The following is a 25652-nucleotide window of genomic DNA, read 5'->3' as shown; positions in this document are numbered from 1 at the left end:
CCAAGAGTCAGAGAAAAAAAACCGAGAAGCAGCCTCTCCCCTCACAACTGTCCCGTCATTCCAAACACTTGTGTACAATAAATACAAATTTGGTTTGCCAGTATTTTAACGCCAGTGAAACACAATCCACGTGCGGAATGTGATGCACACCTGAGCCGTACGTGTGAATGGCAGCGCTTATCAGGAGGAGTCCATTGGCATTCGTGGCGGGTTGCCGTGATGAATGCTGCTATGAAGTGCAGTCATCGCCCAAGGCTAAAGCTTTTGCTGTTATACATAAAACAAAACAAAAAAAGGTGCCACTCTATGCAGGCAGCAAAAACCTAATTCAGACATCCCTTGAAGCAGCTTCTTTGTTCCGGGTCAGACTCTAGCTGTCAGTAAAATTGATTGAGAGGAGCTAGTTTTCTTGCTTTCATCAAACAAAACGAATCTAAACTAAACTAGATACCTGTATTAAAAAATATCTTGAACAATGCCTTATTAAATAAATACATAAGTAAATAAATAAAGTTATAGCTGAAACGTTTAAAAAGAACCTCAAAAATTGTGTTTGTATTATATGAGACGCTAGCCCATAATATCAAAGAAGGTAAATGAATTTGATGGATGCATCACAGCATATCATAGCAAACCCCAGATACCTTGTAAATATTGCTCTTGGGGCACAGACGTCAGGATATGGATGACATAAATACAATCTGATTGAATGTGAATTTCCACTTTAGAACGAATAGGCAGGCTGAGAAATACAAACAACTCATAAACCCCAAACAAAATTCACTTTTCGTTTTGATTAGTAATTAATCTTTAAACCTATGAGCCTTCAAACCAATAAATGTTCATTGCAAACACAGTCATCATCAATAGCCTCCACCCCCAAAGGTCTCGCGTCGAAACAGTCTGAGACACTCACCCTGATTCGTGCAGTTTGCGTGCGTTTCATCGCTGTAGTCCCCACAGTCGTTATCCCCGTCACAGGTCCAATAATCCGGGATGCATCGGCCACTGTTGCACTTGAACTGAGCACTGGAGCACGAGTGACTGCAGCCCGCCTCGTCACTGTTGTCCCCGCAGTCATTATCTGAAAGGAAAAATTCACGATCACGGCACTTGTTACCCATGCAAGCGTTGCCCACTGCCTCCTCGGCAACCCTTCGTAAGAGAGGGATATTGAAATCTACTGTATATAGCGTTCAGACAGTGGTATTTTTATGGAATAAACACGTACACACGGTAAACAGATGGCGTACAGCAAAATATGAATGATGAGAGCTTTAATAATGACAGAAACTGCATAGATCAGACCATGCGCCACCAGGGAATGTACTCGCCGTTGATACATTGAGCTTGGCAGGAGAGCACGATAAGCAGTTTATACCTAATACAAACCTGTCCTTTATCATGTTTATCGCGACAGAATCTAACTTGATAGGCGTGAGCGAATAGAAAATTAATCCCGCCGAGACGCTTCCTTTTATCACGTGACCTGTCATTCTAAAATATCCAATTAGACTTTCTCTATTGTTACCTGACTTGATAATGCGTTTGCTATTCGCCCAATCTAATTTAGGAGCTGGAGCTTTGTGCAGCAGCAGCAGCAGCAGCGAGATTGGCATCAGCATGTGGCCACGTTTAAAGCCAAGCAGACTTTAAGTGTTTATTAGCCTGCCGGGCTAATCTACGAGCTGGGCAAGCGTCTTGGCTGCTGCGGCGCATGTTGATCTATGCACTAACCGGCCAGGTTTGGACAATGCAATTCATCAGAGCCGTCATCACAATCCTTTTCTGTAAGACAGAACCAACGCAAGACACCATAAAGGGCGAATAGCACGGAACTCAACCACCAACAGATAGAAAAGACACAAATCTGTGGCGTGACACGAAGAAGGACACATGGTAGGATGAGATAAGGAAAACGTGGAAAAAGGGAGGGAGTAAAATCCGGAAATCGCACTCACCATTATCACAGCGCCAGTTAATGTTGATGCAGCGTCCATTGTTGCAGGTAAACTGGGTGAGGGGGAAACATGTGGGGTAGGCTACGTACACAAAAAGAGAGAAGATCATTTTGTAGATTGAAATGTGCAAATATCAGGCTGTGAGAAAAGATAGGTTAAGGCCATGTTGACTGGGATTGTGTGTGCGCGCGCGTACGCGTGTGTCTTTTTGAAAGACACAAAACCTGCAAATTTATCTAACCTTTAAAGGGGACGCCAAGTCAAAAATGCTCTTTACAATAACATGTGCGGCCCGGTGTTCGACTGGTTAGCAAGTCCGTCTGATAGTGCAGAAGTGCAGGGTTCGATTCAGGCTCCGGCCTTCCTGTGTGGAGTTTGCATGCTCTTCGCGTGCCTGTGTGGGTTTTCTCCGGGTATTCCGGTTTCCTCCCACATTCCAAAAACATGCATGGCAGGCTGATTGAACATTCCAAATTGTCCCTAGGAGTGCGTTTGAACTGGGATGGTTGTTCGTCTCCGTGTGTCCTGCGATTGGCTGGCAACCGGTTCAGGGTGCCGCCCGCCTACTGCCCGAAGACGGCTGGGATAGGCTCCGGCACCCCCCGCGACCCTTGTGAGAATAAGCGCATTAGAAAATGGATGGATGGACACTAACATGTTCTGAGCGCCACCACTCGTCTAAAGACGGCAGTCTGATTAATATTGTTTCAGGATGATGAATTTAAAATGAAGAGAATCAGGGGGCTGCTAATGCATCAATGCACATTCAAATTAAAGTATTGATTTTTCATTTTGAATCGCCATTGAATTGCCATTTGGCCGCCCTTCCTCCTCAGCGACGCGGGACACGGCCCTGTGTATGTGAGTCTTCACACAAATATTGCACCTAATGCGTTGAGATAATCAGCAAAAAAAGCTAACTTTACGTTCGCCCTCCATGTATCCAGCGTGACGCCTCTGTTTTGTCTTTCACACGATCTCGGAATCCAGCGAATGTCTATGTCGCCTTTGACCGCCATTCTACATCGGTACACTACACGCAGGGCAGCGAACTGTTAAAAACACTGCTCGGATTAGCCTGTGAGGAAGGGGTTTAGGTTGACCCACCACAAGAGGCAGGCTCATCGGACCGATCGCCACAGTCGTCATCCAGGTCGCACGTCCAGGAAATGGGGATACAGCGCCCACTGGCACACGAGTACTGATTGGGTGGGCACGTACGAGCTGAAAGGCACCGCATGATCACAAACAAGAACTGCGCAGAAGGTGAACGTGATTCCATCCGGTTCCGGTTCATCTGGCTACCTGAACAGGTGGTGTTGGATTCATCCTCATCGTTGCCACAGTCATTGTCGCCGTCACACAACCAGCGCAGGGGGATGCAGCGGTTGTTCTGGCACTTAAACCTATCAGTGGGGCAAGTGTGCTGGTCTGGATAAGAGGGGGGAGAAAAAAAAGGTGAGAAGTGGATTGCAGAGACATGCAAATGAGTTTGTAATAAGTCAGCCGTTGGTTATTTTGTCGTTTTGTTTCATTTGGAGGAGTTGACACGAGCAGGAAGGTCCACATTAACTTGAATCAATGTGATCATTTGGAGGTCATGTCCCTCAGCGACAGCACGAGATGGGCTTGAGGTGGATGTGCCTGTGTGGGCATGCGTGCGAACTCACGACACAGTTCGGGGGCCTCGTCACTGTTGTCCAGGCAGTCGTTGTCGCCATCACACTTCCAGCGCTCCTGGATGCAGCGATTATTCTTACAGGCAAACTCTCCGGCCTGGCACTGAGGAGGCGGCACGTAAGATGGGTTGGCTAGGGGGTGAGAAGAAGAGGCAAAATAGTAACATGGCGGCAAAGCAAAAAAAAAAAAAAAATGTAGAGGCAAAAATGGCAATTACAGAGTTACACACAATGGGCAGCATTTTGTGGTATGTTCTCTACCGACATTTAAAGAGACTTCAGACATTTTTGTGTGTTTTTTGTTTTGTAGCTTTTGTAATGTCAGTTTTTGGTTTTGTGTAGAATAGTTGTGTTTTCTTTTTTATTTTTGATTGGATGGATTTTTCTTATTGTGGTATGTTCGTCATAAAAAGAGAGATTTGAAACGAAAAATAGCCTACACGAAATAACCACAACTTTACAAATAACTTCACGTTTATTAATGTGACTAGTTTTCGGCAGTAATGAACGACATCGAATCGCACTGTGAGGTGATTTGAACAGTTAGCTTACGGCACGCTGATTAAACTCAAAGTACATTTGAGAGGCTAACTCGTACGATAGAATGCAAACTACTGATTTTAACTTGAGGGGTGGCAAAAGGAGGAAGTCATTAAGTCTGAAATAGATTTGGATAAAGGTGCCAAATTGCCGATGGAGGAATTTATTTTCGCCCTTGGCAGCAGCGCGGTTTACCAGTTCATTGAGGCAATTAGGGCATAGACCCGACTGGCACACGATATGAATGTCCAATACTGGCAAACACAGGGCTGGAAAAGAACTATATTGCTTGGTGAGCCATGATTTGTGATCAGATAAAAAAGGCAGATGTTATTTTGTCTTGCCAGAGGTGTGAGGCATTCTAGCTGTCCTTTTAAAAGGCATCATATATTTAATACAGTGCTGTGTGTGTGTGTGTGTGTGTCGGAGTGGACCTCATTCAATTCTATGGATGTACCATACAGTGCATGATGGCTTGCGAGTATACAATGCCGGTGCTCGTATTACTGAAATCGCTAATCTGCTCCAGAATTTAGGTACTGTCTAAAGCAAAGGCACAAACTTGATACTTGCCTTTGCAGCTGGTGTTGTCAGTGGAGTCGAGTATTTGGTCCTCTGCGCAGGCACACTGCCTGCCCCCTGGTATGGCCAAGCACAAGCTGGTGCAGCCTCCGTTGTGCACACGGCACGCATTAGAACCTGGAGATAAAGAATGTGAAGGGGCATGAACACAAAGGCTGAGACCAGAGACAACAGACACAAGTAGCGGCTTGTATGCCAGACGGTCTACCTTGCTGTTGCTGAGCGTCATACATGCGTATTTCGAAAATAGGCGGCCGCTCATTGCGCAGCAGGGTAGCAGTGCTCGTGGTGGTGTCCAACTTGTAAATGCTGCCACTCCGATACTCGTTCCAGAACAAAAAGTGTTTATAGTGGCAAAGGCCAAAGGCGTGGTTCAGCTCCTGGCCCTCGTACACCGTCTATCCATGCGAGGAAAAATGGAGGAAAAGGATCAAATGTGACAACAATGACCTTTACTCTCATTTCAACCTGCTTCCAGCTAATGACGCTAGAAATCTAGGCACAACATGCCACTATGAATATATGCTACTGCTTTGAGGTTATTTCCTTAAAAGCTACTCACAAACAAAACGCGTCAGTGCTAAAGCTAAGCTACGCTAGGCTAAAGCGCTCCAATCGTGGCCGGATTCTGACCTTGCGTTCTGTGGTGTTGAGGTAGACCATCTCGATGCGGTCGTAGTAAGCGTCCACCCAGTAAAGGATGCCCTGTGGGACGTCCAGGCTCAGGCCGTTAGGCCACAGCACCGTTTTGCTCGTGAGGAAAACATTCCTGTTGGAGCCGTCCATCCAAGCGTGTTCAATTTTTCCTCGCTTGCTCTCCTTGGGATCCTCTTCCCAGTCAGTCCAATACATCCACCTTTAGAAGACCGAGGAAGACCGGCGCACGTTTGTTGACATGAATGTAATCTATGACTCTATAAAGCTGCATTGAAAGTACAACACACTCTGAATTTTTTTTTTCTTCATAGCTGCCCTATACACTGTAAAAAGTACCGGGATATGTCGTTTCAAAAGGTTTGGTGACCCCCGATGTTGATGGTTGGAAAAAAATGGTCCACAGTTTAGAGAAATAACAGCTCATACTCCCTTGGGAAGACCAGATTTTGCACCGTATCGATGCTATTTTATTCTTGCAACGGAAATGCAGCCCAAGATGGCCTTTCATGGACCTTGCATTGCACAGTCATGCTAGAACAGAAAATATCCTTACCCAACTGGCTCCCAAAGTGTGCTGAACAATCAAAATTCAAGGCGAACATAAAACTTTAAGCGAGCCTTGAGCGAGTAATTGCTGAAAAGGTCTGTCTCAATTCTTTTGCTCAACCAATGTATTTCCTTTCCCATCTGTCTTAATTTCTATTCCTCCTGCAGATGTCTCTTCTTGCAGCCTTTTCTCCCGGAGTCTGATGGATTTCGGGCATTAGTGCAGGCTAGTGCCTTTCCCTTGGGTAGCGCCGTCAACACACATCACGGCAGCAAACCACAGTGTGTGTGTATGTGTGTGTCAGTGTGTGCATTTTCGAGCATGTATTTCTCAAGACAGAGCCCCGGGAGGTCATGGTAGTAAGACTCATCCATACACAGTCAGATTATGCTCGGTATGACAGCGTGAGAGACAGATCCGCCTGGTTACTAAGCCATTGAAGACAGATGAAGTCGATATAAAAATACCCCTGTCCAAAATATTTGTGGTTATATTAAAAAAAAAAAAAAGAGACCAAAATACGGTTGTGCAACTGTGCTCCCCATTAGAATTGGGAATGTGGCTGAAGGTTGTATGCTCTAGTAGGTTTTTGTCGTGACATCTTACAGCACAAGCCATGATCAGCAGAGAACTTTTACAACCTCAGTGAATCCCATAGTTTCAAGGTATCAGTCAGGAGTAGGGTACAAAAAGAATTTCCATTTTAATACACCTTACAGTGAGGACACCTCATCAAGTGGAGAAAATATGGCACAAATAGGGACATGACCAAGAACTGGACACGCCTCCAAAATTGATGAAAAGATGAGAACAAAACTGGCAAAAGATGTGCAACCCGGAATTTGTTTTCCATATTATTAATATTGGGTGCACATTTTTTTTGGAACATGATGTCCAAATTTCTCAGTAAGTAAGTCAGAAAGCAAAAACCAGGTAGATGTCTATGAGTCTGTAGACTTGTACAGCGCTAACTCACATTGACCTCAGCCTTGGTGGAGGTCTGTGTTTGTAGTTATTATTAGGGATGAGGGAAGATGATTGAAAAAGAGCAGACGAAATGAGAGAATGGCCCATCATGATCACACAAAGCCCTTTCCATAACCACAAATAAGCACGTGTACACAACAGCATTGATAGCGGAGCTGCTACTAGTCCTATCATTTGCCTACACTTTGTAATTCCCAAACTTTGCGGGAGGGCTTTTTGCCAATAAAGCAATGACGTTTTGTGCCTGGCATATTTCAACATACACACAAGATAGACACATGGGGAATATGACATCATTGCTCAACAGTCTGAGCTAACAGTGTAAGCAGACACTGTCGTAAATTGATTGCCCGAACCTGATTCCTTCTAAATATAAAAAAATCTGAGGTCACAGATTATGTCATTAAGGGGATGGCTTCAGGAAGTGTGTGTGTGTGTGTGGTTATTATAGAACTGCAAAAACAAACACAAGCTAATGCCATCGTACCAAAACCCTTGAGCTTGAGCTTAAATTGAAATCATTTGGAATGACTGCTCTACTGTACAGTCGAAACACCCCCCGATCCCATCCTGCTTCCATTTCACTTACCCATGGAGAGGGTCCACCACGATCGCGCGAGGGTGAGTCATTTTATCTTCAATGAGAGTCTTGCGGGTTTGGGAGGCTTTCTCCAGCCGAGCCACGCTGATGGTTTTTTTGGGGCCGTCATCTGTCCAGTATAAATTGTTTGCCATCCAGTCCACAGCGATGCCCTCCACAGTGTGAATCCCTGCGGGGGGGAGGGAGGGGGGAATCAATCTCCTGTGCTGATTGTGGGAATAATCTTTTAGGTGTCATAACCCACCTTCTTTCAGAATGGTGTCTCTCTCAGTCCCATCGATCTTCTGCCGTCCGATGATATAGCTGGTGGCATCGGCAAAGTAAATGAACTCGCTCTCGGCATGAAAATCCAGAGCTCTGGGCTTCATCAGATTCTCGATAGGGATCATGTATTCATCTGGAACCTTGGCATTCATGTCCATGCCCCTGATGACCCCCGGGCGACCTTTACCGTAGACGAGGAAGAGCTCATGCTCCGGCTCTGATGCAAAACAAGGAGGTGGAAATCATTTTCAAACATAGACTTGTTAGAACAAATGAGCAAATTAGATGCTAACTCAGGTCTGTTTTATTGGGGTTTTTTTTAACAATAAGAAATGAATCGCAAGTGGTCCTCAATTGTGTCTCTTGATAAAGCTTTATGTCGTGTTAAAGAAATTTTCATAGGCAGTCTGACTTCACTAAGGAAATAAAAAGGTATATACGTGTTAGTCTTTGACAGAATTGTTTTAAAAATCATAGACAGGTGGCAGGCTGGGTGGTAGTTACAGGAATGACAGGGTCAGTAGAGACTGCCCCAGTCACCATCAGTTCTTTCTTTCTAAGCTTCTTAGTGGTCTACATCTCTGAAGAGACTTTTGTTCAGTGAGGACAGTTGAACGAAAACCAGCTGCCTCCAACATGTTGAGAGGAATAACCTTCAAAATCCATTGACTTGTTTGTTCTGTATTGGTCAATAATCCCTGAAAATGTGAGGATTTGTCGAAAATACCTCGAACTTGACCTTTGCTACCTCATGCACACTGAGTAAGTCCTTGCAAATTTTGCAGTGTTTTATTTAAACCTTGAAGGGGAAAAAATCTGCTCAGACTGTGCTGTATATATTTGATGCACACCACATAGAGAGACAAATCCTACACAAGAGACGTCTGAGTGAAAAGGGGGACACAAATAGAGCTGTACCTTTTGAGTGTCTTGGGTCGCTGCCTTGCTCAAAGGCATTTTGACAGCAGTCCTGAACAGGGTGATTGTTTTGGATTTTTCATTATAGGTAGTTTTTATTTCGTTTTGACTTTTGTTGTCTAAATTTGTTTTTTTTAGAGTTCTTTTTATTTTTAAGGTTTTTTTTTCAAAAATTCTTTGTTTGATTAGGTTTTCATTAGTTTTAGTGTTGGTTTTAATTTTTTTTAATATATGGAGTATTTGCCGAGTGCAAAATAAAAAAAAATAGTAACACAGTAATATGTAATTAAGTAAACTGCAATTCTCTGTTTGCTCATCCTTCTGTACAGACATACAGCAATACCAAATAAATACATTCATAAGGTACCATTAAGTCTTATGTAAGATATTAATTCACAAAAAATGAAAACAAAGGACATTTTCGCTATAATTATGGTTAGTTTTATAATTGTAAGCCGTAGTTTCATTTAGTTCAGTTGTTTTTGTTTTCTTTAACCATTCTCGATTTTTAATTTAATTTTGTTGCCGGAATGTTTTTTCAAAGTTTCAATTCAATTGTATTTATAGAGCACTTTCAAACAGCCATCGCTGCACACAAAGTGCTGTACATGAAGCAATTTAACATATACAACAAACAGTAAAACAAATCGGTAATAAAGACGGTAAAAAGCACAGAACAGCAAAACCAAGAACAAATCTAAGTCATGCTGAGTCGAATGCCAAAGAATACAAGTGAGTTTTGTTGTAAGTTGTTTCGTTAGTTTTAGTTACTGTAACTATATTAAGCTTAGGCCAGAAGCAGACTAGCATCTCTGAGAAAACTACCTGTAGTTCCCATTTTACTTTTTCCTCCAATCGAACCATTACCGTGGCTATCAAAAATCAAGTCCTAACAGATCAGAGCTACTGTCATTCTCAAAATCTCTCCTGTTGTGTTCTGTGAGACATCGATAATAGTATTCCCTTCCTCCACACCCCATTTAATACCTTCAACTTATCGTTTAATGACGGCACTTACTTTTGCAAGACTTGCCATCGCTTCCCAGGCTGAATCCGGAGCGACACCGGCACGTGCGGGTCTTGTGCCCATTGCCCAGCAGACATATGTCCGAGCAACCTCCCGCTTTTCCAAACTGGTCCACCTCACACGCGTGACTTCGGACTGCACAGGAGTGAAAACATGTCAGACGAAGCCAATGTGCTGGCAAACGTTGCACGTGACGAAAGGTGGTGCGTACCAGGTGGTTGGCGCCTCTGATGATAGACATGCAGCGCGCCTCCCTTGTCCACCCGCGTCACCACTTGGTAGTCTGGGCTGTTGAATCGATTGATCCGTATCACGCTGGTCTTGGGTTGCATGTTGGCATTGTCCGAGTTGGTGGCATAGAGGTAGTTTTCAAACACAGTCAGACCGTACAGATGCTCGATCTTGGACAAGAAATAGACAGAATGTGTTTCTTATTATTTTCCTCGCATTTAAACACCACATAAAGTTTTACTTCACCACCTCTCACCAGGTGGGAACTCAAAGTTATGTCGATGATGAATGTTTAAACAGATTCTGCATAACTTTGCTGCTATCTTAATGCTAACACATAGTAAGAAATGCCGCAGGGTGGGCTTGTGAATTCAGGACACATCTATGTGGTGGTCTTAAAAGACTTTGAGGGCTGGGTATTTGAACACAAATGGTGCAGCAACACACATAGGTGGACAAGTTACAAACTCATCAGAATATAGCAACTCACGGGCATATATTCTTTGTTCAGTGGAGATAACAGCGAGTATTACTGCAGATTATTATTAAACTTGTATCTCAAGACACCATTGTAGGTCAATCGCCACAGCTAGGGACGATATTTATTTGATATCAGAAAAATACTTTGATCAGCATTATAGGGATGAAACTGTTTATGCTTTATAGGTAAATCGTAGTACAGATTCAGACTGTTAAGTGTCTTTTAAAATTGTAATTATCGTTTTACACGTGAAATTTCTCTGTGAGGGTAGTAGTTATGTTTTTGCTTCTCGCATCCTGTGTGGGCGGTAAACCAAACAAATGGAGAAAGAAAACGTGAAACAAAGATAAGATCACATAACATGTGGCTAGGCCAAGTCGGAGAAGATGTCAGATGCAGATACTAAGTTGGCGTGCGACACAACGAAAGGCAGCCCAGATGTTTTTTTTCTCAGTTCGTCTGGATTTCCGAGCTCACTGCAATTGTTTCTCCTTGTGGCCAAAATAGAGCTTTATGCATCAATACCAGCATTTGGAGGATCCTGTGTCAAGAAGTTCTTTGGACTCTGGAGAAACCAGAAACTACTTATCATTGTCTTTTTCACGGCCACGTTCTTGCATAATGCATTTGCCTGACAGAATTAATACGCCTTTATTAGATCACATTTTGCTTTCTGAGTCATAGGCAAATTATTTAACAGCATGATTTCTTGAAATGTCCAGTGTTTTCCTTTGCAAAGGCATTGGAATAGTTGTCTCTTTTCATCAGCGGCAACATCCTTCGTGTGACTTGCTTAATGATGTGGAACACGCTCTTTTAATAATTGTCCTTCATTTCGGCTCATCTGACAAACAAATTTTCAAACCTGTCTGACATTCAGACCAGTGATCCAAACAGACAGGAGACGCAGCGTGGAAAAACTTTTCAAGACAAATCCATCTATCCATATAAAATTCTGCTTTTCGTCATTAGGGTTGAGGATGTCCAATAGTTGATCCCCAGCTGACAAGAGGCAGGTTGCACCCTGGACTGGAGGCCAGCCATTCACAAGGAAAGACAAAATGTTTATTCAAGTAAGATTTGAATGAAGTAAGGATGCTCACCAATGCTGAGTATAACCACAACACCTTATTAAATTACTGCCGTAGGTGAGGATGTCATAAAACACCACACTTAGCTATATTAATGAACAACTGTAATAGCCAAGAAAATAAGGAATCCAATTAAAAGTGAGCAAACCTCTATTAATGAATCAGGTGCAGTCTTCTTTTTTTTTCCTCACATGAAGTCATAATCATGAAATTGCTTTTCGGTGGTTCACAGTTAAATTCATCAAGCACAATATTGGATATACCTGCACAACTTCAGAACCAATACATAAAACTGAGCACAATTCTCCCTCGACGAAAACAACATTGCTCATATTTTGGGCAGCACTGTCAGAGGAAAGAATTTGTTTGTTGCTGTTTTGTAATGCACAGTACATCTGCACTTCATTAACACTGAGAGCACATTTAAATAATTAGTGACTTTATTTAGTTGGCTGACTGGGACAAAATATCACAAAGATCTTTTTCAGTTGCCTTCTATTTAATGTTCTCACGCGGTGTTATCAAAATCCAGAAGATGCGATGAGACACTCAAGTGCGCCTTTTAAAAACAAGGAGATTGCAGAGAAAAGACCACAAAAACATCACAAACCTACGTCTTTCCGACCCACATTCATAGTCTCCTTAAACAGGATCATTTGATGGTAAAGTCGCATGTGGCAGAGGTGCTGTTGCTATGGTAACCTGCTGAACTCAACCACGTGATGCAGAAAAGGGGTTCAGAAACTCAAACTGTCTTTAAGTTGAGAGCAACAAATCATTTCTTTTTGCTCTCACAGGACAGAAACAATGGGCAACTCGTCTACCAAAGCAGGAATGTAACGAGAGGAGGAAACTGGTTAATTAATGATGTGGCCGAATCACACACCTGGAGTTGGAACCTCAGTGAACGAGACGCAGAAATTGTCATTTCACAGGCCGAATGACATGACGCTGCTCTGGTGACAAATGGACCGCAAAGCCATTATTTTAAGAACATCACTTTTTGTACCTCTATTCATCGCAAATTATCCTGTGCAGAGCAGAGAACGAGATGAGCTTTGAAATACGCAGACTGGCCAGAACAAGCTCCAATTCAAGATCCATGCAGAACTCATGCTGCTTTTATATAACACTGGAAAAGCTGATTTAATCTAGCTTGACTTTAATATGCAAATATTTGCTCTTATTTTTGAGTCACGGGCAGTAAAATTTATCATTTGATTATTTAATCGTTTTGTTGGATTTCAGAGAACTGTCTGACAATTGATCACGCACAGGGAGAGCATGCAAACTCCAGACAAGGAGGACGGAGCCGTGATGGGAACCCACAACTTTAGAACTGTGAGGCCGACAAGCTACCCATTATTTCACTGTGCTATGGAAATAGGAGTTCAAACCATTCAAGATTCTCACATCCTAAGAATGTTTAAAAATATATAAAAAAATTGTCACATGGACATCTCAACGGACAATATTTAGATAAAGTTGCAGGACACGAGAGAAATATTAGAAAGTAGTATACTACTGTAATGCTATAAGCAAAACAATACAAAATATTACGGTTAACCTCTCGCACAGTATAAATCACAACTAGGGCTGAATTCTGATTGTAATTTCCCCATTGCGGGACAAATAAAGGATATCTTATCTTATGACTTTTTAAAAAATGATGTAATTGTGATTTTTCTTTCAAAATATTGCCTCTGCAATTTAATGTGCGATTATGTTTCCAAAGCCCTCTTCCCATCTATTTTTTTTAACAAACACAATCCAAAAAAAGTATTTATTAGACATAAATACTTTCGTCCTACAGGTTATGCTGATGCCAAAATAAAGCCAAATAAATAACAAATTAATATGGAAGGGCATTTGCTAATATTCATAAGTTAGAGTTGCAAACTTACATAACACTTTGGCTTGCAGTCTTTTCAGTGCTCAGTGTGACACCCACACAAAATTCTACCAAACAACTGTGGCATCAACATAAGTTGGTAAGTCAGTGCAAATTTCTTGGCATTGTTCGGGTGTACCGAATGAATTGTCCACTGGGGATATTTTCATGTCCTCCTGTCACTACTGACCACTCCATATTTTAGTTGAGGGGAATTTTAAGATAGTCCTTCACTCTGATGTTATCATGCTTCTTAACGTTACGTTGGCTCAAGGACACGCACTAGAGCGAGTGGACGCACACACGCACACACACACACGCACACGCACACGCACAGCATGGGGCTTATGTTTGTGTGTGCATGTCTGGGCCCTGAGGCTTACTGACTATAAATGAAAGCCATTACTTCCCGCAGATCACAGTAAACGTCATGGTAACGGCTTTTAGAAGCACCCCGCACGGAACATTAACCACCTTGATATTAGACCCGATTAATCAGCAGCTCAGACGAAAGAGCAAATGCCCTTCATCTTTTCTGCCCCCATTCTTCACCAGGCAGACGGCAGACATGTCGAGGTGATCGTTGTTTGAGATGCTCTTACCAGCAGGCCTTGAATGATGGTGTGCCGGTTCTTCCCTTCATAGTCCACCACTTCGATGTAGTCCAGATAGGCATCGGCCCAGTACACCAGCCTGCTGACCAGATCCAGCGTGATGCCATGGGGGAAGACAATTTTACTGTCCACGAGCTTGGTCCGGTTCTGGCCGTCCATGTCGCATCGCTCCACCTTGGGAATCTGACCGTAGTCGGTGAAGAACACCTTTCTGAGGAGAGAAACGGACAAACCCTATTGAGGATTGTCTCCGATGTTGCATATTGCATGTTTTAAAATGTAATAAGAAAATTGGTTTAAAAAAAATAAGTCATGGAGAATGTATCTGGCAGTTTTCCTGGAGAAAAGGCCAATATATAGAAGACCGGTCTGCTTTCAGTTCCATCAGATTGAACTTCATACTCTTGTGGGTGCAAAGAGTTGGAAATCAATACATCCATCCAGCCATCCATTTTCAAAGCCGCTTATCCTCGCGAAGGTCGCAGGCGTTCTGGAGTCTATCCCAGCTGCTTTCGGGCATTAGGCGGGGTACACCCTGAACTTGTTGCCAGCCAATGCCAGGAAATCAATATAGTTGAAGTGATTTTTCAAGAAACATTTGTTCCAATATTTTTTTGTTGGCTGCCTCACAGGGGACTGCCGTAAAATTGCAAATAAACTTTGATCAATCACTAAAGAGACAATTGCGCTGTCACTGGCTGTTTTCTTACAAAGTGAGACTTTAACTGACTCAGATTAGTTTAGCATTAGCCAGAAAAAAAAACAAGGTTTATCAATAGTTTTTTTTTTCAGAGTAGTGACCTTATTTCTTGCAGCACTTAACTGGCTGTGAGTGATTCCAAATCAAACAGTTCTTTTCAAAAAACAATGCTATTTTTATCGAAAGCATAACAGGCATTTTCTGATAGCTTAGCTAATTTTAGCATTAGCATCAGATAAGAAACGAGTCACATAAAATGGGTCCCCTATTTACGATAGGGGGGTCAGTTTCTATGTGCTAAATTTATATGTATGATGGCAGCATTCTATCACTAACACGCGGTAATAAAGTAGTAATAAAGTAGTAGTAAAGTCATATTTACAGTCAATATGAAAAATAAACATTGGGCACAAAAATAAAATGAAAAATAGTAATTCCGGCAGCAACAGTTTTTTCTGTGTTTTTTATGTTGTACGATGGGACCGTTTGTATTAAACAGCTTAAACGGTTGGAAATGCATTGCCATCAAAGAAGCTTTACGTTCGAGAACCTACAAAGCACGCCTCGCAACATCTGTAATCACTTAATTTAACTCTCGAACCCTCCAAGTGTTCTCGTGCAGTTTTAACAATTTGTCTTTAAAACACGTGACGTTGACTTTGGTGCCTATCGAGAGCATTCCAAGTGTGTTTATGTACACGTAGGAAAAATCGTCACACTGACCCCATGGTGGGGTCCAGGGCAATGCCTTTGGGGTTGTAGAGCTCCTGGTCCAGAAGGGTGACACATGTCTGTCCGTCTTTGTCGCACACAAAGATCCTGTCGTCCACGTCATCCACAAAGTAGAAGTTTCCGGTGAGCCAGTCGATGGCCATCTGCTCCACATCTGCGCAGAAAAAAAAAGACGGGGGAGGGGGAGGGAGGAGGTGTAAGGAAAAGTCTAACTTATTTTTAGTCCTTAAATTCCTGCGGACTTGTAAAGAACCTGAACATGTGATGTTGTTGTAAATACTTCTAGCAAGTAAGAGGTCATGATCATAGGTTAAAGGAAACTAAATGAGCCATCAAATTGCTGAGCAGTTTATGCTCTTAACACAAGCGGTTCGGGTTTTCAGGTTTTGGACAGGGAGGAAGTTTGCTCGACTGACAAATGAGTTGACATGCGAACAGCATCAAGCCGGCCGACGTCATGCACGTGTCGCTTCGAGGCCAATCAGGCAGGATGCTTCCTTTGAATTCAACACTACGTGCGGACTTTATGGACAAATTAAGGAAGGACAAAGTTTGAGAGTGTCAAGTTTGCAGAAGCAAAACAAAAGTAAGAGGACACCGTGATGAACACTGTTGGATGTGGTGCACGCCCGCCACATAGGGAGGGGTGTTGGTGAGGAGAAAAACAGTGGATGGAAAAAAAAGATGATTAAATGAAACTATCCTTGATTACTTCCTTCATCCTTCCTTCCTTGCCCCAAACAGCATCTCAAGCCAAATACTGGTCAAATACCTCCCGGGATGATGTAGTTTGTTTAAAGTGGAAGAGCTCATTTTGTTGCTGATGTTTATAGCACCTCTGCCAAACTTGAACTGTTTAAAAAAAGGAAAATGGAGGGGAAAAAAGGGAGTCTTAGGAGACTTTTTTTGGGTGTCGACCAGGGTTATAATAGTTTGGGATTTTTCATTGTGGTTAGATGAAGGGAATGTTGATGATTCTTTTCACTCAGGAATGAAAGTCCTCCATTGTAACTTCAACCAGAGAGAAAACGAAAAGAGAAAACTATTTTTTCTCTCGAATAAAAGTGTCAAAAAGGTGCCTTTTTTTTGTCTTAATATTCTACTTTCCGATACATGACAGATGACGAGTAGACTGAAGAAATCATTTCAAGACTCAAAAAGCAAAAAGAGAAAAATTCCACTTCTACACAAAAATGTAATGGATTCCTGCTCAGCACATGCGCCGCCTTCCATAAAATTTCTTGGAAATTGATGATGTGTACTTTTTGGCATAATCCTTAAAACCAACAAATATTCATCACCAATACTTCTCGCTTTTGGAGGATGAGAAAATGATCCAAATGTGGGAGGGAAGCAGATTGAAACAAAAATACATTTGTTTTTCCATAAGAAATAATCATCAAGTAAATCATTCTTATCATGGCAATTAAACTGTGATAGTCAGCTCGTGAGTCCGCTCATAATGATTACTATTAAAGCTAAATCAGCTAAATGGGATTAGGAGTTTGTGGATGACTTGCCATTGCAGACTAAATCAAATGTTTGGGGTACGTTTGGTGTGATCCGAGCCAGGCATAATAACACTGTGAACGGCTCTGCTGCTCGCAAAACGAGCCAAGGGGATTTTCCTTTTACTTTTTCAAGACTTGCACATAATTGATGTTTGCAGAGGAAACATAATGAGCGACAATCAACAAGTTTTATATTTTCGTATAATTCTAATGCAAAACCTTGGCGCTGAAATCTTATACTGCGAGTGTGCACGGGTTACGTTTTTTTATTCATTGTTCTTGACATGAATGAGGGCTGACAGGTCAGTTTTCTTAGGGAGCTGGACGGGTCTGGGCGGGACTCGGTGTGAAAAAAAAAATTGACCCATTCAGGACTCTGCCATCCCATCGTTTCTCTTTGCATGTGGAGGAGGCAATATGTCGGCAGAACAACGTCTCCACACTCTCCTAAAGGCTGTGATGTGCCAACACTGTGCAAATACCTGGATGACCAAGCATTAGCAAAACAAAACTAAATAAATAAAAAATCAAAAATGATATCACTTGTATCAGTCCGATACTGCAATATAGGCCCATATTCAGGCCGATACTGAAAGCTGCATCAAATGCAAAAAGCGTACAACCACCGGAAGTCTCCTCAACTCAAAAAACAATTTTCATTATAAATATTTAAACCTGTTTCTGGGGCCACCGGAGAATGACAACGACGATGCCTTTTCCTTTTGAACTGTACTTTTACCTTTGTTGCTGGATAACTCCAATTGTGTGCACTTGACATTAGCATACAAAGTGACGAGTTCCAGTGACCTCTGTGAGTTGTTGCCAGGTCTGGCAGGCGCCATAGGTGGCAGAAGACTATCTATCTATCTATATATATATATATGTATATATATATATATATATATATATATACACACATACACACACACACACACACACACACGCACACGAACACGCACACACACAATACACCATTCCATGAAAATTGTTATGTTGAATTGAATCCAATTAATTAAATTGTTCAGCCCGAATGCAAACCACATGTGGTGTCAGCATAAATGATTTAAAAAAATAATAAAACTGCTTTAAAGGGGGCATCAAATACATTCATAGAATTGGATAGACCTCACGAGGAGAAACAAAACGTATCGAAAAGTCCACGGGGACGACTTGTGTTAAAGCTCTAAATACTGTTTTCTATCTGCCAGCCCACATTTGCACAAGGCGGTCGACGAAGAGTGTGAGCAACAGATAGAAAGTGGAATTGAGAGGAGGGCTTCACAAACCGCAAGACGTCTATTTTTACAGCTGCCATGAGCTCCAGTTGTCCCAGAACTGTCCTCACACAAACACAAACAGCCCAGATGTAGGGCTGCAGTTGTGCAGCAAGGGGTCCCGGGTCATGAAGTACTGGGTTGTTTTCCAGGGTGAGCAGGGTCACTGGGACGATCGAGGCAGTCTCCATTTCTCCAACCTAGACCGATAAACTTTGATACCACATTCTTTGCCTCCCCCCCAAAAAAAAACTTTGACCAACAAACAACCAATAAATCTGTCTCTCGTTGCAGAGGAGTTTTTGGTGTTGCGAGTGTTTTGGTTTGAGTAAAAGTTGGCGAAAAGGTGTCAGCGAAAACGACAGAGGAATGAAGCAGAAAGGAACAAAATTTGAGGAAAAAAACAGAGCAGAAGCTGGAAGGGAAAGGGAGATCTGATTTCCACCGGGGAAACTTGGCCATTGTGCCGCATTTCTGAGGTTTATGGGAGTCAGCGGCCATAATCCCAGAGGTGCTCTTCGTTTTTAACACACACGGCTCGGTTTAAACACTTCCAGCTGCCGCGACACACTGATTCACTGATTAAACCATGTATAAACAAAGGTAGGAGACACACACACACACACACACACACACACACACACACACACACACACACACACACACACACACACACACACACGGAGATTGCACAATATTCCAAAAGAAGCAGCTTCACTCACTCCTGCCGTTGCTTTTTGTCTCTCCTCCTGCATGCATCGTGTTTCCCCTCCCTGGCTTGGATTCATTGAGTGTACTCTATTTTGAATTATGTCGATCTCACACAAAAGAGATTTAGCTTAATTTCATTTTTTTTAAAAAAGGATGCAATCAAATGCCTCTTCACCTTTTGACCTAGGATACAACATTGCTTGCATTCAAAGTGTTGGAAGGAAGAAATGTCATGCTGTTTTTATTTCGATTATTATTACTGTTATTATCCGTCCATCTATTTACAGCATCGTTTATCCTGAACAGGGTTCAGAGTCGCTGGAGCCCATCCCAGCTGACCGGCAGAATAGACCCTAAACTGGTTGCCAGTCAGTCGCAGGGCACATATAGAGACAGAATATAGTCACACCCACATCCACACCGTCACTGAGTGGCAACCAATCCCACGCTGTTCTGTTATTATTATTATTATTATCTTTTAAGACCACCATGAGAAAGGGAAAAAGAAATAATCTTTTTGGACCAGATGTTTACATGATTGTTGTGGAAATGTGCAATAAATAAATAATTAACAAACTGGAGCATAATGCGGACATACACTAATTTATGCACACACACAAAAAATAAAATAATAATGATAATAATAAATCGAGGGGGGGAAGCAGATGTCTTTAAATACTGCCACAAAGCTTGCGAACGCGAAGGTAAAGAAGGCAGAGGATTTACAGTAAAATGTATGCACAGCGTTTCATTGTCAATCAATGTTAAGGTGTGCCTGTGCACGTGTCTGTGAATGGTGGAAGAATTTGAAATGTGCTGGCTGGCTTGACTTTTTGCAGCACATGACCCCGTAAGAAGATTTCAAGGCGCTGTGTGTGTGCTGATCAGAACATGGTGCAGGCTGTGCAGGGAGGGAAACAGGTCTATCCTGGAGGTTTAGCGGCAGCTCTGTGCACACTGTGTCTGCTGAACTCATGTTTGGTTTCGTTTCAACGATTCTCAACAGAGGAGCTCTTAGGGTCCATCGGCCATTGCTTACTTGTAAATACGATACTGTCATTTTTGGGCTTTTGGACTTCACATTCCCCTGAAATTTGCACCGCTGTGACAAGAAAATGTGAACTTTCTTTGATTAAAATGTTTTTTTTTTAATATACACACATATAAAATCCTTTTTTCCTCTGCAAAATGTAAAAAGCATTGTGTGTGCTACTTTTTACTAAATCAAGATGTTCGTGTTTGTGTACAAGTTCAATGATTAGTTTTGCTGTGGCAGACCCAGACTTCAAGTGGATAACACATGATACACACTACTCCTCCTCTGCATATTTATATATTAACACACGCACACACACACACACACACACACACACACACACACACACGCATGCTATCAGTACGTATTTCCTCTTTAAGGCAGACTAATATTTAAGATTGATGTCTTTGCATTTATCTACACTATATTCATCCTTTATTTTCGTTACGTACAATGAAATGAGAGTGAATACAAACTTCAGACTTTGAAGGAGAAACTGAGACTATCATGCAGAGGAGAGAGAGAGAGAGGTGAATTCACATCTGGACAAGCCATCTGTGGTGTACCGAGGTCATGAGTCACTCCAACCAAATGTGCATCATTTCCTGTACGCTCCCGCCTGTCTTTGGTTTCTGTTGCCTCCTTCACACGATGTCGGTAAACAAAAACCTCCCACTTTTGTTGCCTGTTCACAAGGTCGAGTGGCACTGACACTAAATGTGCAGTCTGGTCCCCGCCGAACCCTCAGATGCTTCGCTGAATTGTATTCAACAACTTCTGTTGCTTTCTCCTCGTGCTGCGTTATCATATGAGCATTGGAGAGACTGAAAGCAGATGCTCTGTGCGTGCTCTCCTGCTCGGGATTCATGCCGTCATATCTATTCACAAATACGCCTGTAATTATAAACACATTCAAGCAGAATCTCCGATGCTACGCTATTAATGCGATCGTGATCTTAAACATACTCGTATTATTTGAACTTGGTTTACAGGATGTAAATTAGCTTTTGTAGAAATGGGTTGAACTGCCCCAAGCAGTGTACTAGACCATCCATATGACATGGATGACACATTTTCTTCAATATTCTGATCAACCTTTCTTGTCAATGTTAGTTTTATTTTGTTAACTGGACACACACGAAACAATGTTTTGTCTAACATGAATTGAAAAACACATTTTCTCTGATTACCTAAGAATTTAATTGAACAGATTGACAACAAATGATCAGATTTGAATTGTTTTTACATTTTGAGTTAAATCTGACCCAATGTCTGCAGCAAATATACTAAATGTGAAAATTGTTTTTAAATTTGGACAAACTGACTTAAAAAAAAGAAACTACGCAGAGTTAAATGCTATATTGTGTATCGAAATCTACTGAGAGTTGATTTTTGCAGATGTGCCTGCATCTATTTATGTGAATAGTTTACATGTAGGAAATGCTGGGGATGGTTGGCTTGTTTACGCCTGATATTAAAATCCAAGCAGTAGCAGCAGTGGCACATGGCAGGGAGACTAAGAATATTAAATCAGACTTAAAACCTCTGATCTAATTAATCACACAGGCCGATTTCCGATTCCTACTGGGCGGTTTCCAGATACGAATACGATGGAAAACAAAACTTGTTGAAAGGCCACTGCATTTTTATTTTAAAATCTTGCTCCGTATGTATTATTCATGCCCAAGCCTCCTTTATGCCTGACCTGCATGAATAATTATATCACAGAATTATTCAGTACTTCTCTAAAACTATTAAAAGAATTAGCTAGAGGAATTATAGATTTCAACCTGTTGCTTTGTATGCAGTACAAAAGAAATAGTGTGATTGTTTTTCTCAGAGGATCTATTTATCTAAATCTCTTAGTATGAAAACATGATATAAATGAAAGATCTGTTCACAATTTCAATGTGATTGATAATTGTAGACTGGAAGACCCAGACCTTGTGAGGTTTACGGAAGACTCTAAATTGTCGTGAATGGGAATGGGAATGGGAATGGTTGTTTGCCTATATGCGCAATGTTTGACTGGCGACCAATCCAGGGTGTGCCCCGCCTCTCGCCCAAAGTCAGCTGGGATAGGCTCCGGTTTACCCTCAATCCTAATGAGAAGAGTGTTGAGTAAATTGATGGATGGAGAAATTTGTGATTACTAACGATATCATGTGACTTCCAGGACGAGTGTAGAAAAATGAAAGTTCACATTGTCATGTGATCCAACAACCTTTTCTAAGCAACCCGACTTAGTTTTTGTGATGCTCAATATTTTTTGTGTGATGTGATGTTTTTTTGTTTTTTTTTTTAGATAAAAGTGCCTTATAGCTGCTTAGCTTCATGCTAACACACAATGCAAAATGCCAAGGACGGGCTACCGAACAGCATCTAACACTTTCAGCCATGGGGATTTAAATACAAGCAGTGCAGCAACACATGTAGACAGACAATACAACAATAAGAATATATTCGTTGTCCTCTATGAAAAATGACTATTACTGCTGTTTTCAGAGTTTGTTTCATTTCTGCATGACTGCCCCCAGTGGCCAAGTCACATATGTCCTTCATTAAAACGTTTTTGTTTTTTTGAGGAGGAGCCTGGAACGAACAGATTGAATTCCATTCATTTCTATGCGAAAAGATGACTTGAGATGCACACTGCATTTGGAGAACTGCAAGTTACTATTGCTTTCTGCGATATCACTGGCTTAAATAAAACGCCTGCTCTCCTTCTAAAGCAAGTTAATTGCGTCGTCACACGCCGATGGGCTGTACTCACGATGCAAGCTGAGAGAGATGTTGATGACTCTCTCCTCAGTGAAGCCCTTCAGATTGGGAATCTTGGCACATTTGAGGTGCGTGGACGAGGGGGATTCTCCCACATGGATCCAGCAGACCATTTCCTCAGCGTACAGGAAGTCCATGGCTGTGGTTTGCTTGGTGCTTGTGGACAGCAGGCTGTGGACTGTGGTGCCGCTCAGAGAGGTGGCTTGGATGTTCTGGGAGTTGGCGATCAACAGCACAGGCAGACGGTCCACTGGGACTGGGTAGAACAAACACACATGAACAGAATATTCATACCGTCTGGGCCAAAGCGCTGCCGTCAGCGACTTTTTACCATTCTTGGCCTTGCAGGAGCGGTTGTCCGGCTGTGGCAAGTAGCCCTCCACACAGGAGCAAGAATAAGAGCCTTCAGTGTTGGTACAGGACTGACTGCACGTCCCATATACCTTGCACTCATCGAAATCTGAAAAACACACATTTGAATCCGCTCATGAACATTTAATATATTTGACATGTCACATATGCACGCATATTGTTTTGCATCCCTTAACTGCATTTAATGAGGAGCCATATGATTACACACTGTGTTCCTAATAGTATAATTGCCACAGTCATATTTAGTCATGTTTTTTGGGGGGGGAACAAGAAGAAATATCATTTTTAACCAGCGCATTGCTGTTTATTTGTATTGACTATGTTTAAAATGGCATCAGCAACGATGATACGGACATGGTGGCCAACCAGAACACCATCTACCTGGACTATCAAAAGTAGCATGACATTCATCAGGGGTGAGCCCACTGCAAACATTTCTTCTCGTGACCATTGCTCAGACTTGGCCTAATACGGTTTTATGCCTGCTTGAGAGGTTCTGAGGACTCCAGGGACACCAGCAGCAATAAAAATACTTGCTGAAGCTTTTGAGCCGCTGAACTCTTAATAGGATTCACGTGCCTGACAATTTTTCCTTAATAATAGATCATCTCTATCTGAATGAACCTTATTTGATAAGCATTGCTTGAAATTATTTTCTTGAAAAGTACGACATTTCCATTCCTATCTCAAGACATGACACTATTTCACCCCTCTTCCAGCCCCTATTATTGCTTAAATAAGTGACTTGTTTAATTTTTTTTTTCATAATTTCATTTGAAAGAACAGCCTGAAGAAATCTTCTGTTCATTGGGCTGAACAGGAGAGACAAGATACGGATAATCATTTGGAACCAAGAGCGCGGAGTATAATGTCCCCTGAGAACACGTACCCCGCTTGTTTTCAAGACATTTGCATGAAATGTACATATAACTCACCTTTGCATGTTTTTCCATCTGAGCCGATCTCAAAACCACTTTTACAGTAACAGGCAGGTCCCGCTGGAGTCACCGCACAATTATCCTGACAGCCCATGAGTGAGCAATTGGATATAAACTCTGTGGAGAGATAGAAAAAACAAAGACGCAGAATTGACAAAGTCTCAATTGTGGAACAAGTGCAAAGACATACTGTGCGCACCCTGGCAGGACATATAATTTGTGTGAAGACGAAAGTCATTCGAGCAATTTGTGGTGGTGACAGAGAGACAATTGGGGCTTCAATCTGCGCGAGAATGCATTCGATGCACTGCAACTAAGGTTTAATCCATTCGACTGGGGATTGGAACACTTCAAGCTGCCAGTATACACATTCTGGGGATTTACAAGTCAACATGTGTGCTGAAGTGTGCGAGTGTATGAGTGCGTGCGTGTTTTTGGACTTAACGACAGCATATGGCCAGGGTTCTTCTCGTGACAGTGCAGTTGTTGCAAATGATAGGTTTAAGAATAAAAGAGGCGGCCCGGTGGACCAGTGGTTAGCGCGTCAACCTCACAGTGCAGAGGTTGTGGGTTCGATCCCCCCCCCGGCCTTCCTGTGCGGAGTTTGCATGTTCTCCCCGTGCCTGCGTGAGTTTTCTCCGGGTACTCCCACATTCCAAAAACATGCATGGCAGTCTGATTGAACCCTCCAAATTGTCCTTAGGCGCGAGTGTGAGTGCGGATGGTTGTCCGTCTCTGTGTGCCCCGCAAGTGGCTGGCAACCAGTTCAGGGTGTCCCCCCGCCTACTGCCCGAAGACAGCTAGGATAGGCTCCGGCACCCCACGCGACCTTTGTGTGGATAAGGCGGATCAGAAAATGGATGGATGGAAGAATAAAAGATTCCGAGTCAGCTCAATAACTCACGATGACTTCAACTGCTCGCGTTGAATAAACCAAGCAAATTGAACTGCACCAAAAAGTTGCACTTTTTCAATTTAGTCAAACTGCTCATTATTTGACGAAGAAGCCCAGGCATTAAAAAATAAAAAATAAAAGGAAACACACAAAAAGAGCACGTGGAAGTCAAGGGAGAAATCAGTCGCTAACAATAAAATCAATGTTTTTATTTGGCTTCGATTTCTCCTTTGGTGCTGTTTATATGTTGTTGTTTTTTTTGGTCACAGTAGCCCATTTGCTTTTGTGACAGACAGCATCAGGCCTTCAATGCCACTGCACCCCAATAGGTTTCGAACTCTCATTGACATTTTGAGGAAAGGGCTATTACATGCCTATGCCTGAGGCTATGCATATGACAATGTCATCTGCTGCTCTGTTTTTATCTGTGCCGCATTAAAAAAAAAAAAAAAAGAAAGAAAGGAAAAAATAATAAAAAAGCCACTTTTTGGACATTTCTTTTTTGAAACTGCTGTAACATCCCCTTTGGGAATCAGAAAGCACCAATCTTATTTTGCTGCCTTCTATCTGTGTTATTGTTTTTGTTTTTTATGCCTTGTGTTTTTGTTACCGGTACACCATTTTTAAAAAA

The 25652-nt window shown here is 42.1% G+C and overlaps 1 protein-coding gene across 3 annotated transcripts in view; it reads right to left on the bottom strand.

Moving 5' to 3' along the window:
- Window positions 1-25652, bottom strand: part of LOC147201283 (low-density lipoprotein receptor-related protein 1-like) — a 104063-nt gene that overhangs the window by 44237 nt on the left and 34174 nt on the right. For all 3 annotated transcript variants that reach the window (XR_015101692.1, XM_086118744.1, XM_086118746.1), the window contains exons 4-20: window positions 24124-24243; window positions 23148-23276; window positions 22809-23072; window positions 15495-15657; window positions 14060-14282; window positions 9975-10164; window positions 9755-9898; window positions 7799-8035; window positions 7543-7723; window positions 5396-5618; window positions 4971-5160; window positions 4754-4879; window positions 3632-3772; window positions 3267-3392; window positions 3069-3185; window positions 1962-2042; window positions 917-1084 (exon numbers count right to left, since the gene is read on the bottom strand). Coding sequence is in view for 2 of the 3 variants with exons in the window: in XM_086118744.1 (XP_085974870.1) it covers window positions 917-1084; window positions 1962-2042; window positions 3069-3185; window positions 3267-3392; window positions 3632-3772; window positions 4754-4879; window positions 4971-5160; window positions 5396-5618; window positions 7543-7723; window positions 7799-8035; window positions 9755-9898; window positions 9975-10164; window positions 14060-14282; window positions 15495-15657; window positions 22809-23072; window positions 23148-23276; window positions 24124-24243 (2823 nt within the window). In the remaining variant the exon portion in view is untranslated. The remainder of the gene's footprint in view (window positions 1-916; window positions 1085-1961; window positions 2043-3068; window positions 3186-3266; window positions 3393-3631; window positions 3773-4753; window positions 4880-4970; window positions 5161-5395; window positions 5619-7542; window positions 7724-7798; window positions 8036-9754; window positions 9899-9974; window positions 10165-14059; window positions 14283-15494; window positions 15658-22808; window positions 23073-23147; window positions 23277-24123; window positions 24244-25652) is intronic.

The sequence above is a fragment of the Hippocampus guttulatus genome, chromosome 8 (assembly GCF_054856545.1).
Source record: "Hippocampus guttulatus isolate MCC_2025c chromosome 8, RoL_Hgut_1.0, whole genome shotgun sequence".
Taxonomy (NCBI): domain Eukaryota; kingdom Metazoa; phylum Chordata; class Actinopteri; order Syngnathiformes; family Syngnathidae; genus Hippocampus; species Hippocampus guttulatus.
This window is presented reverse-complemented; position numbering and strand designations above follow the sequence as displayed.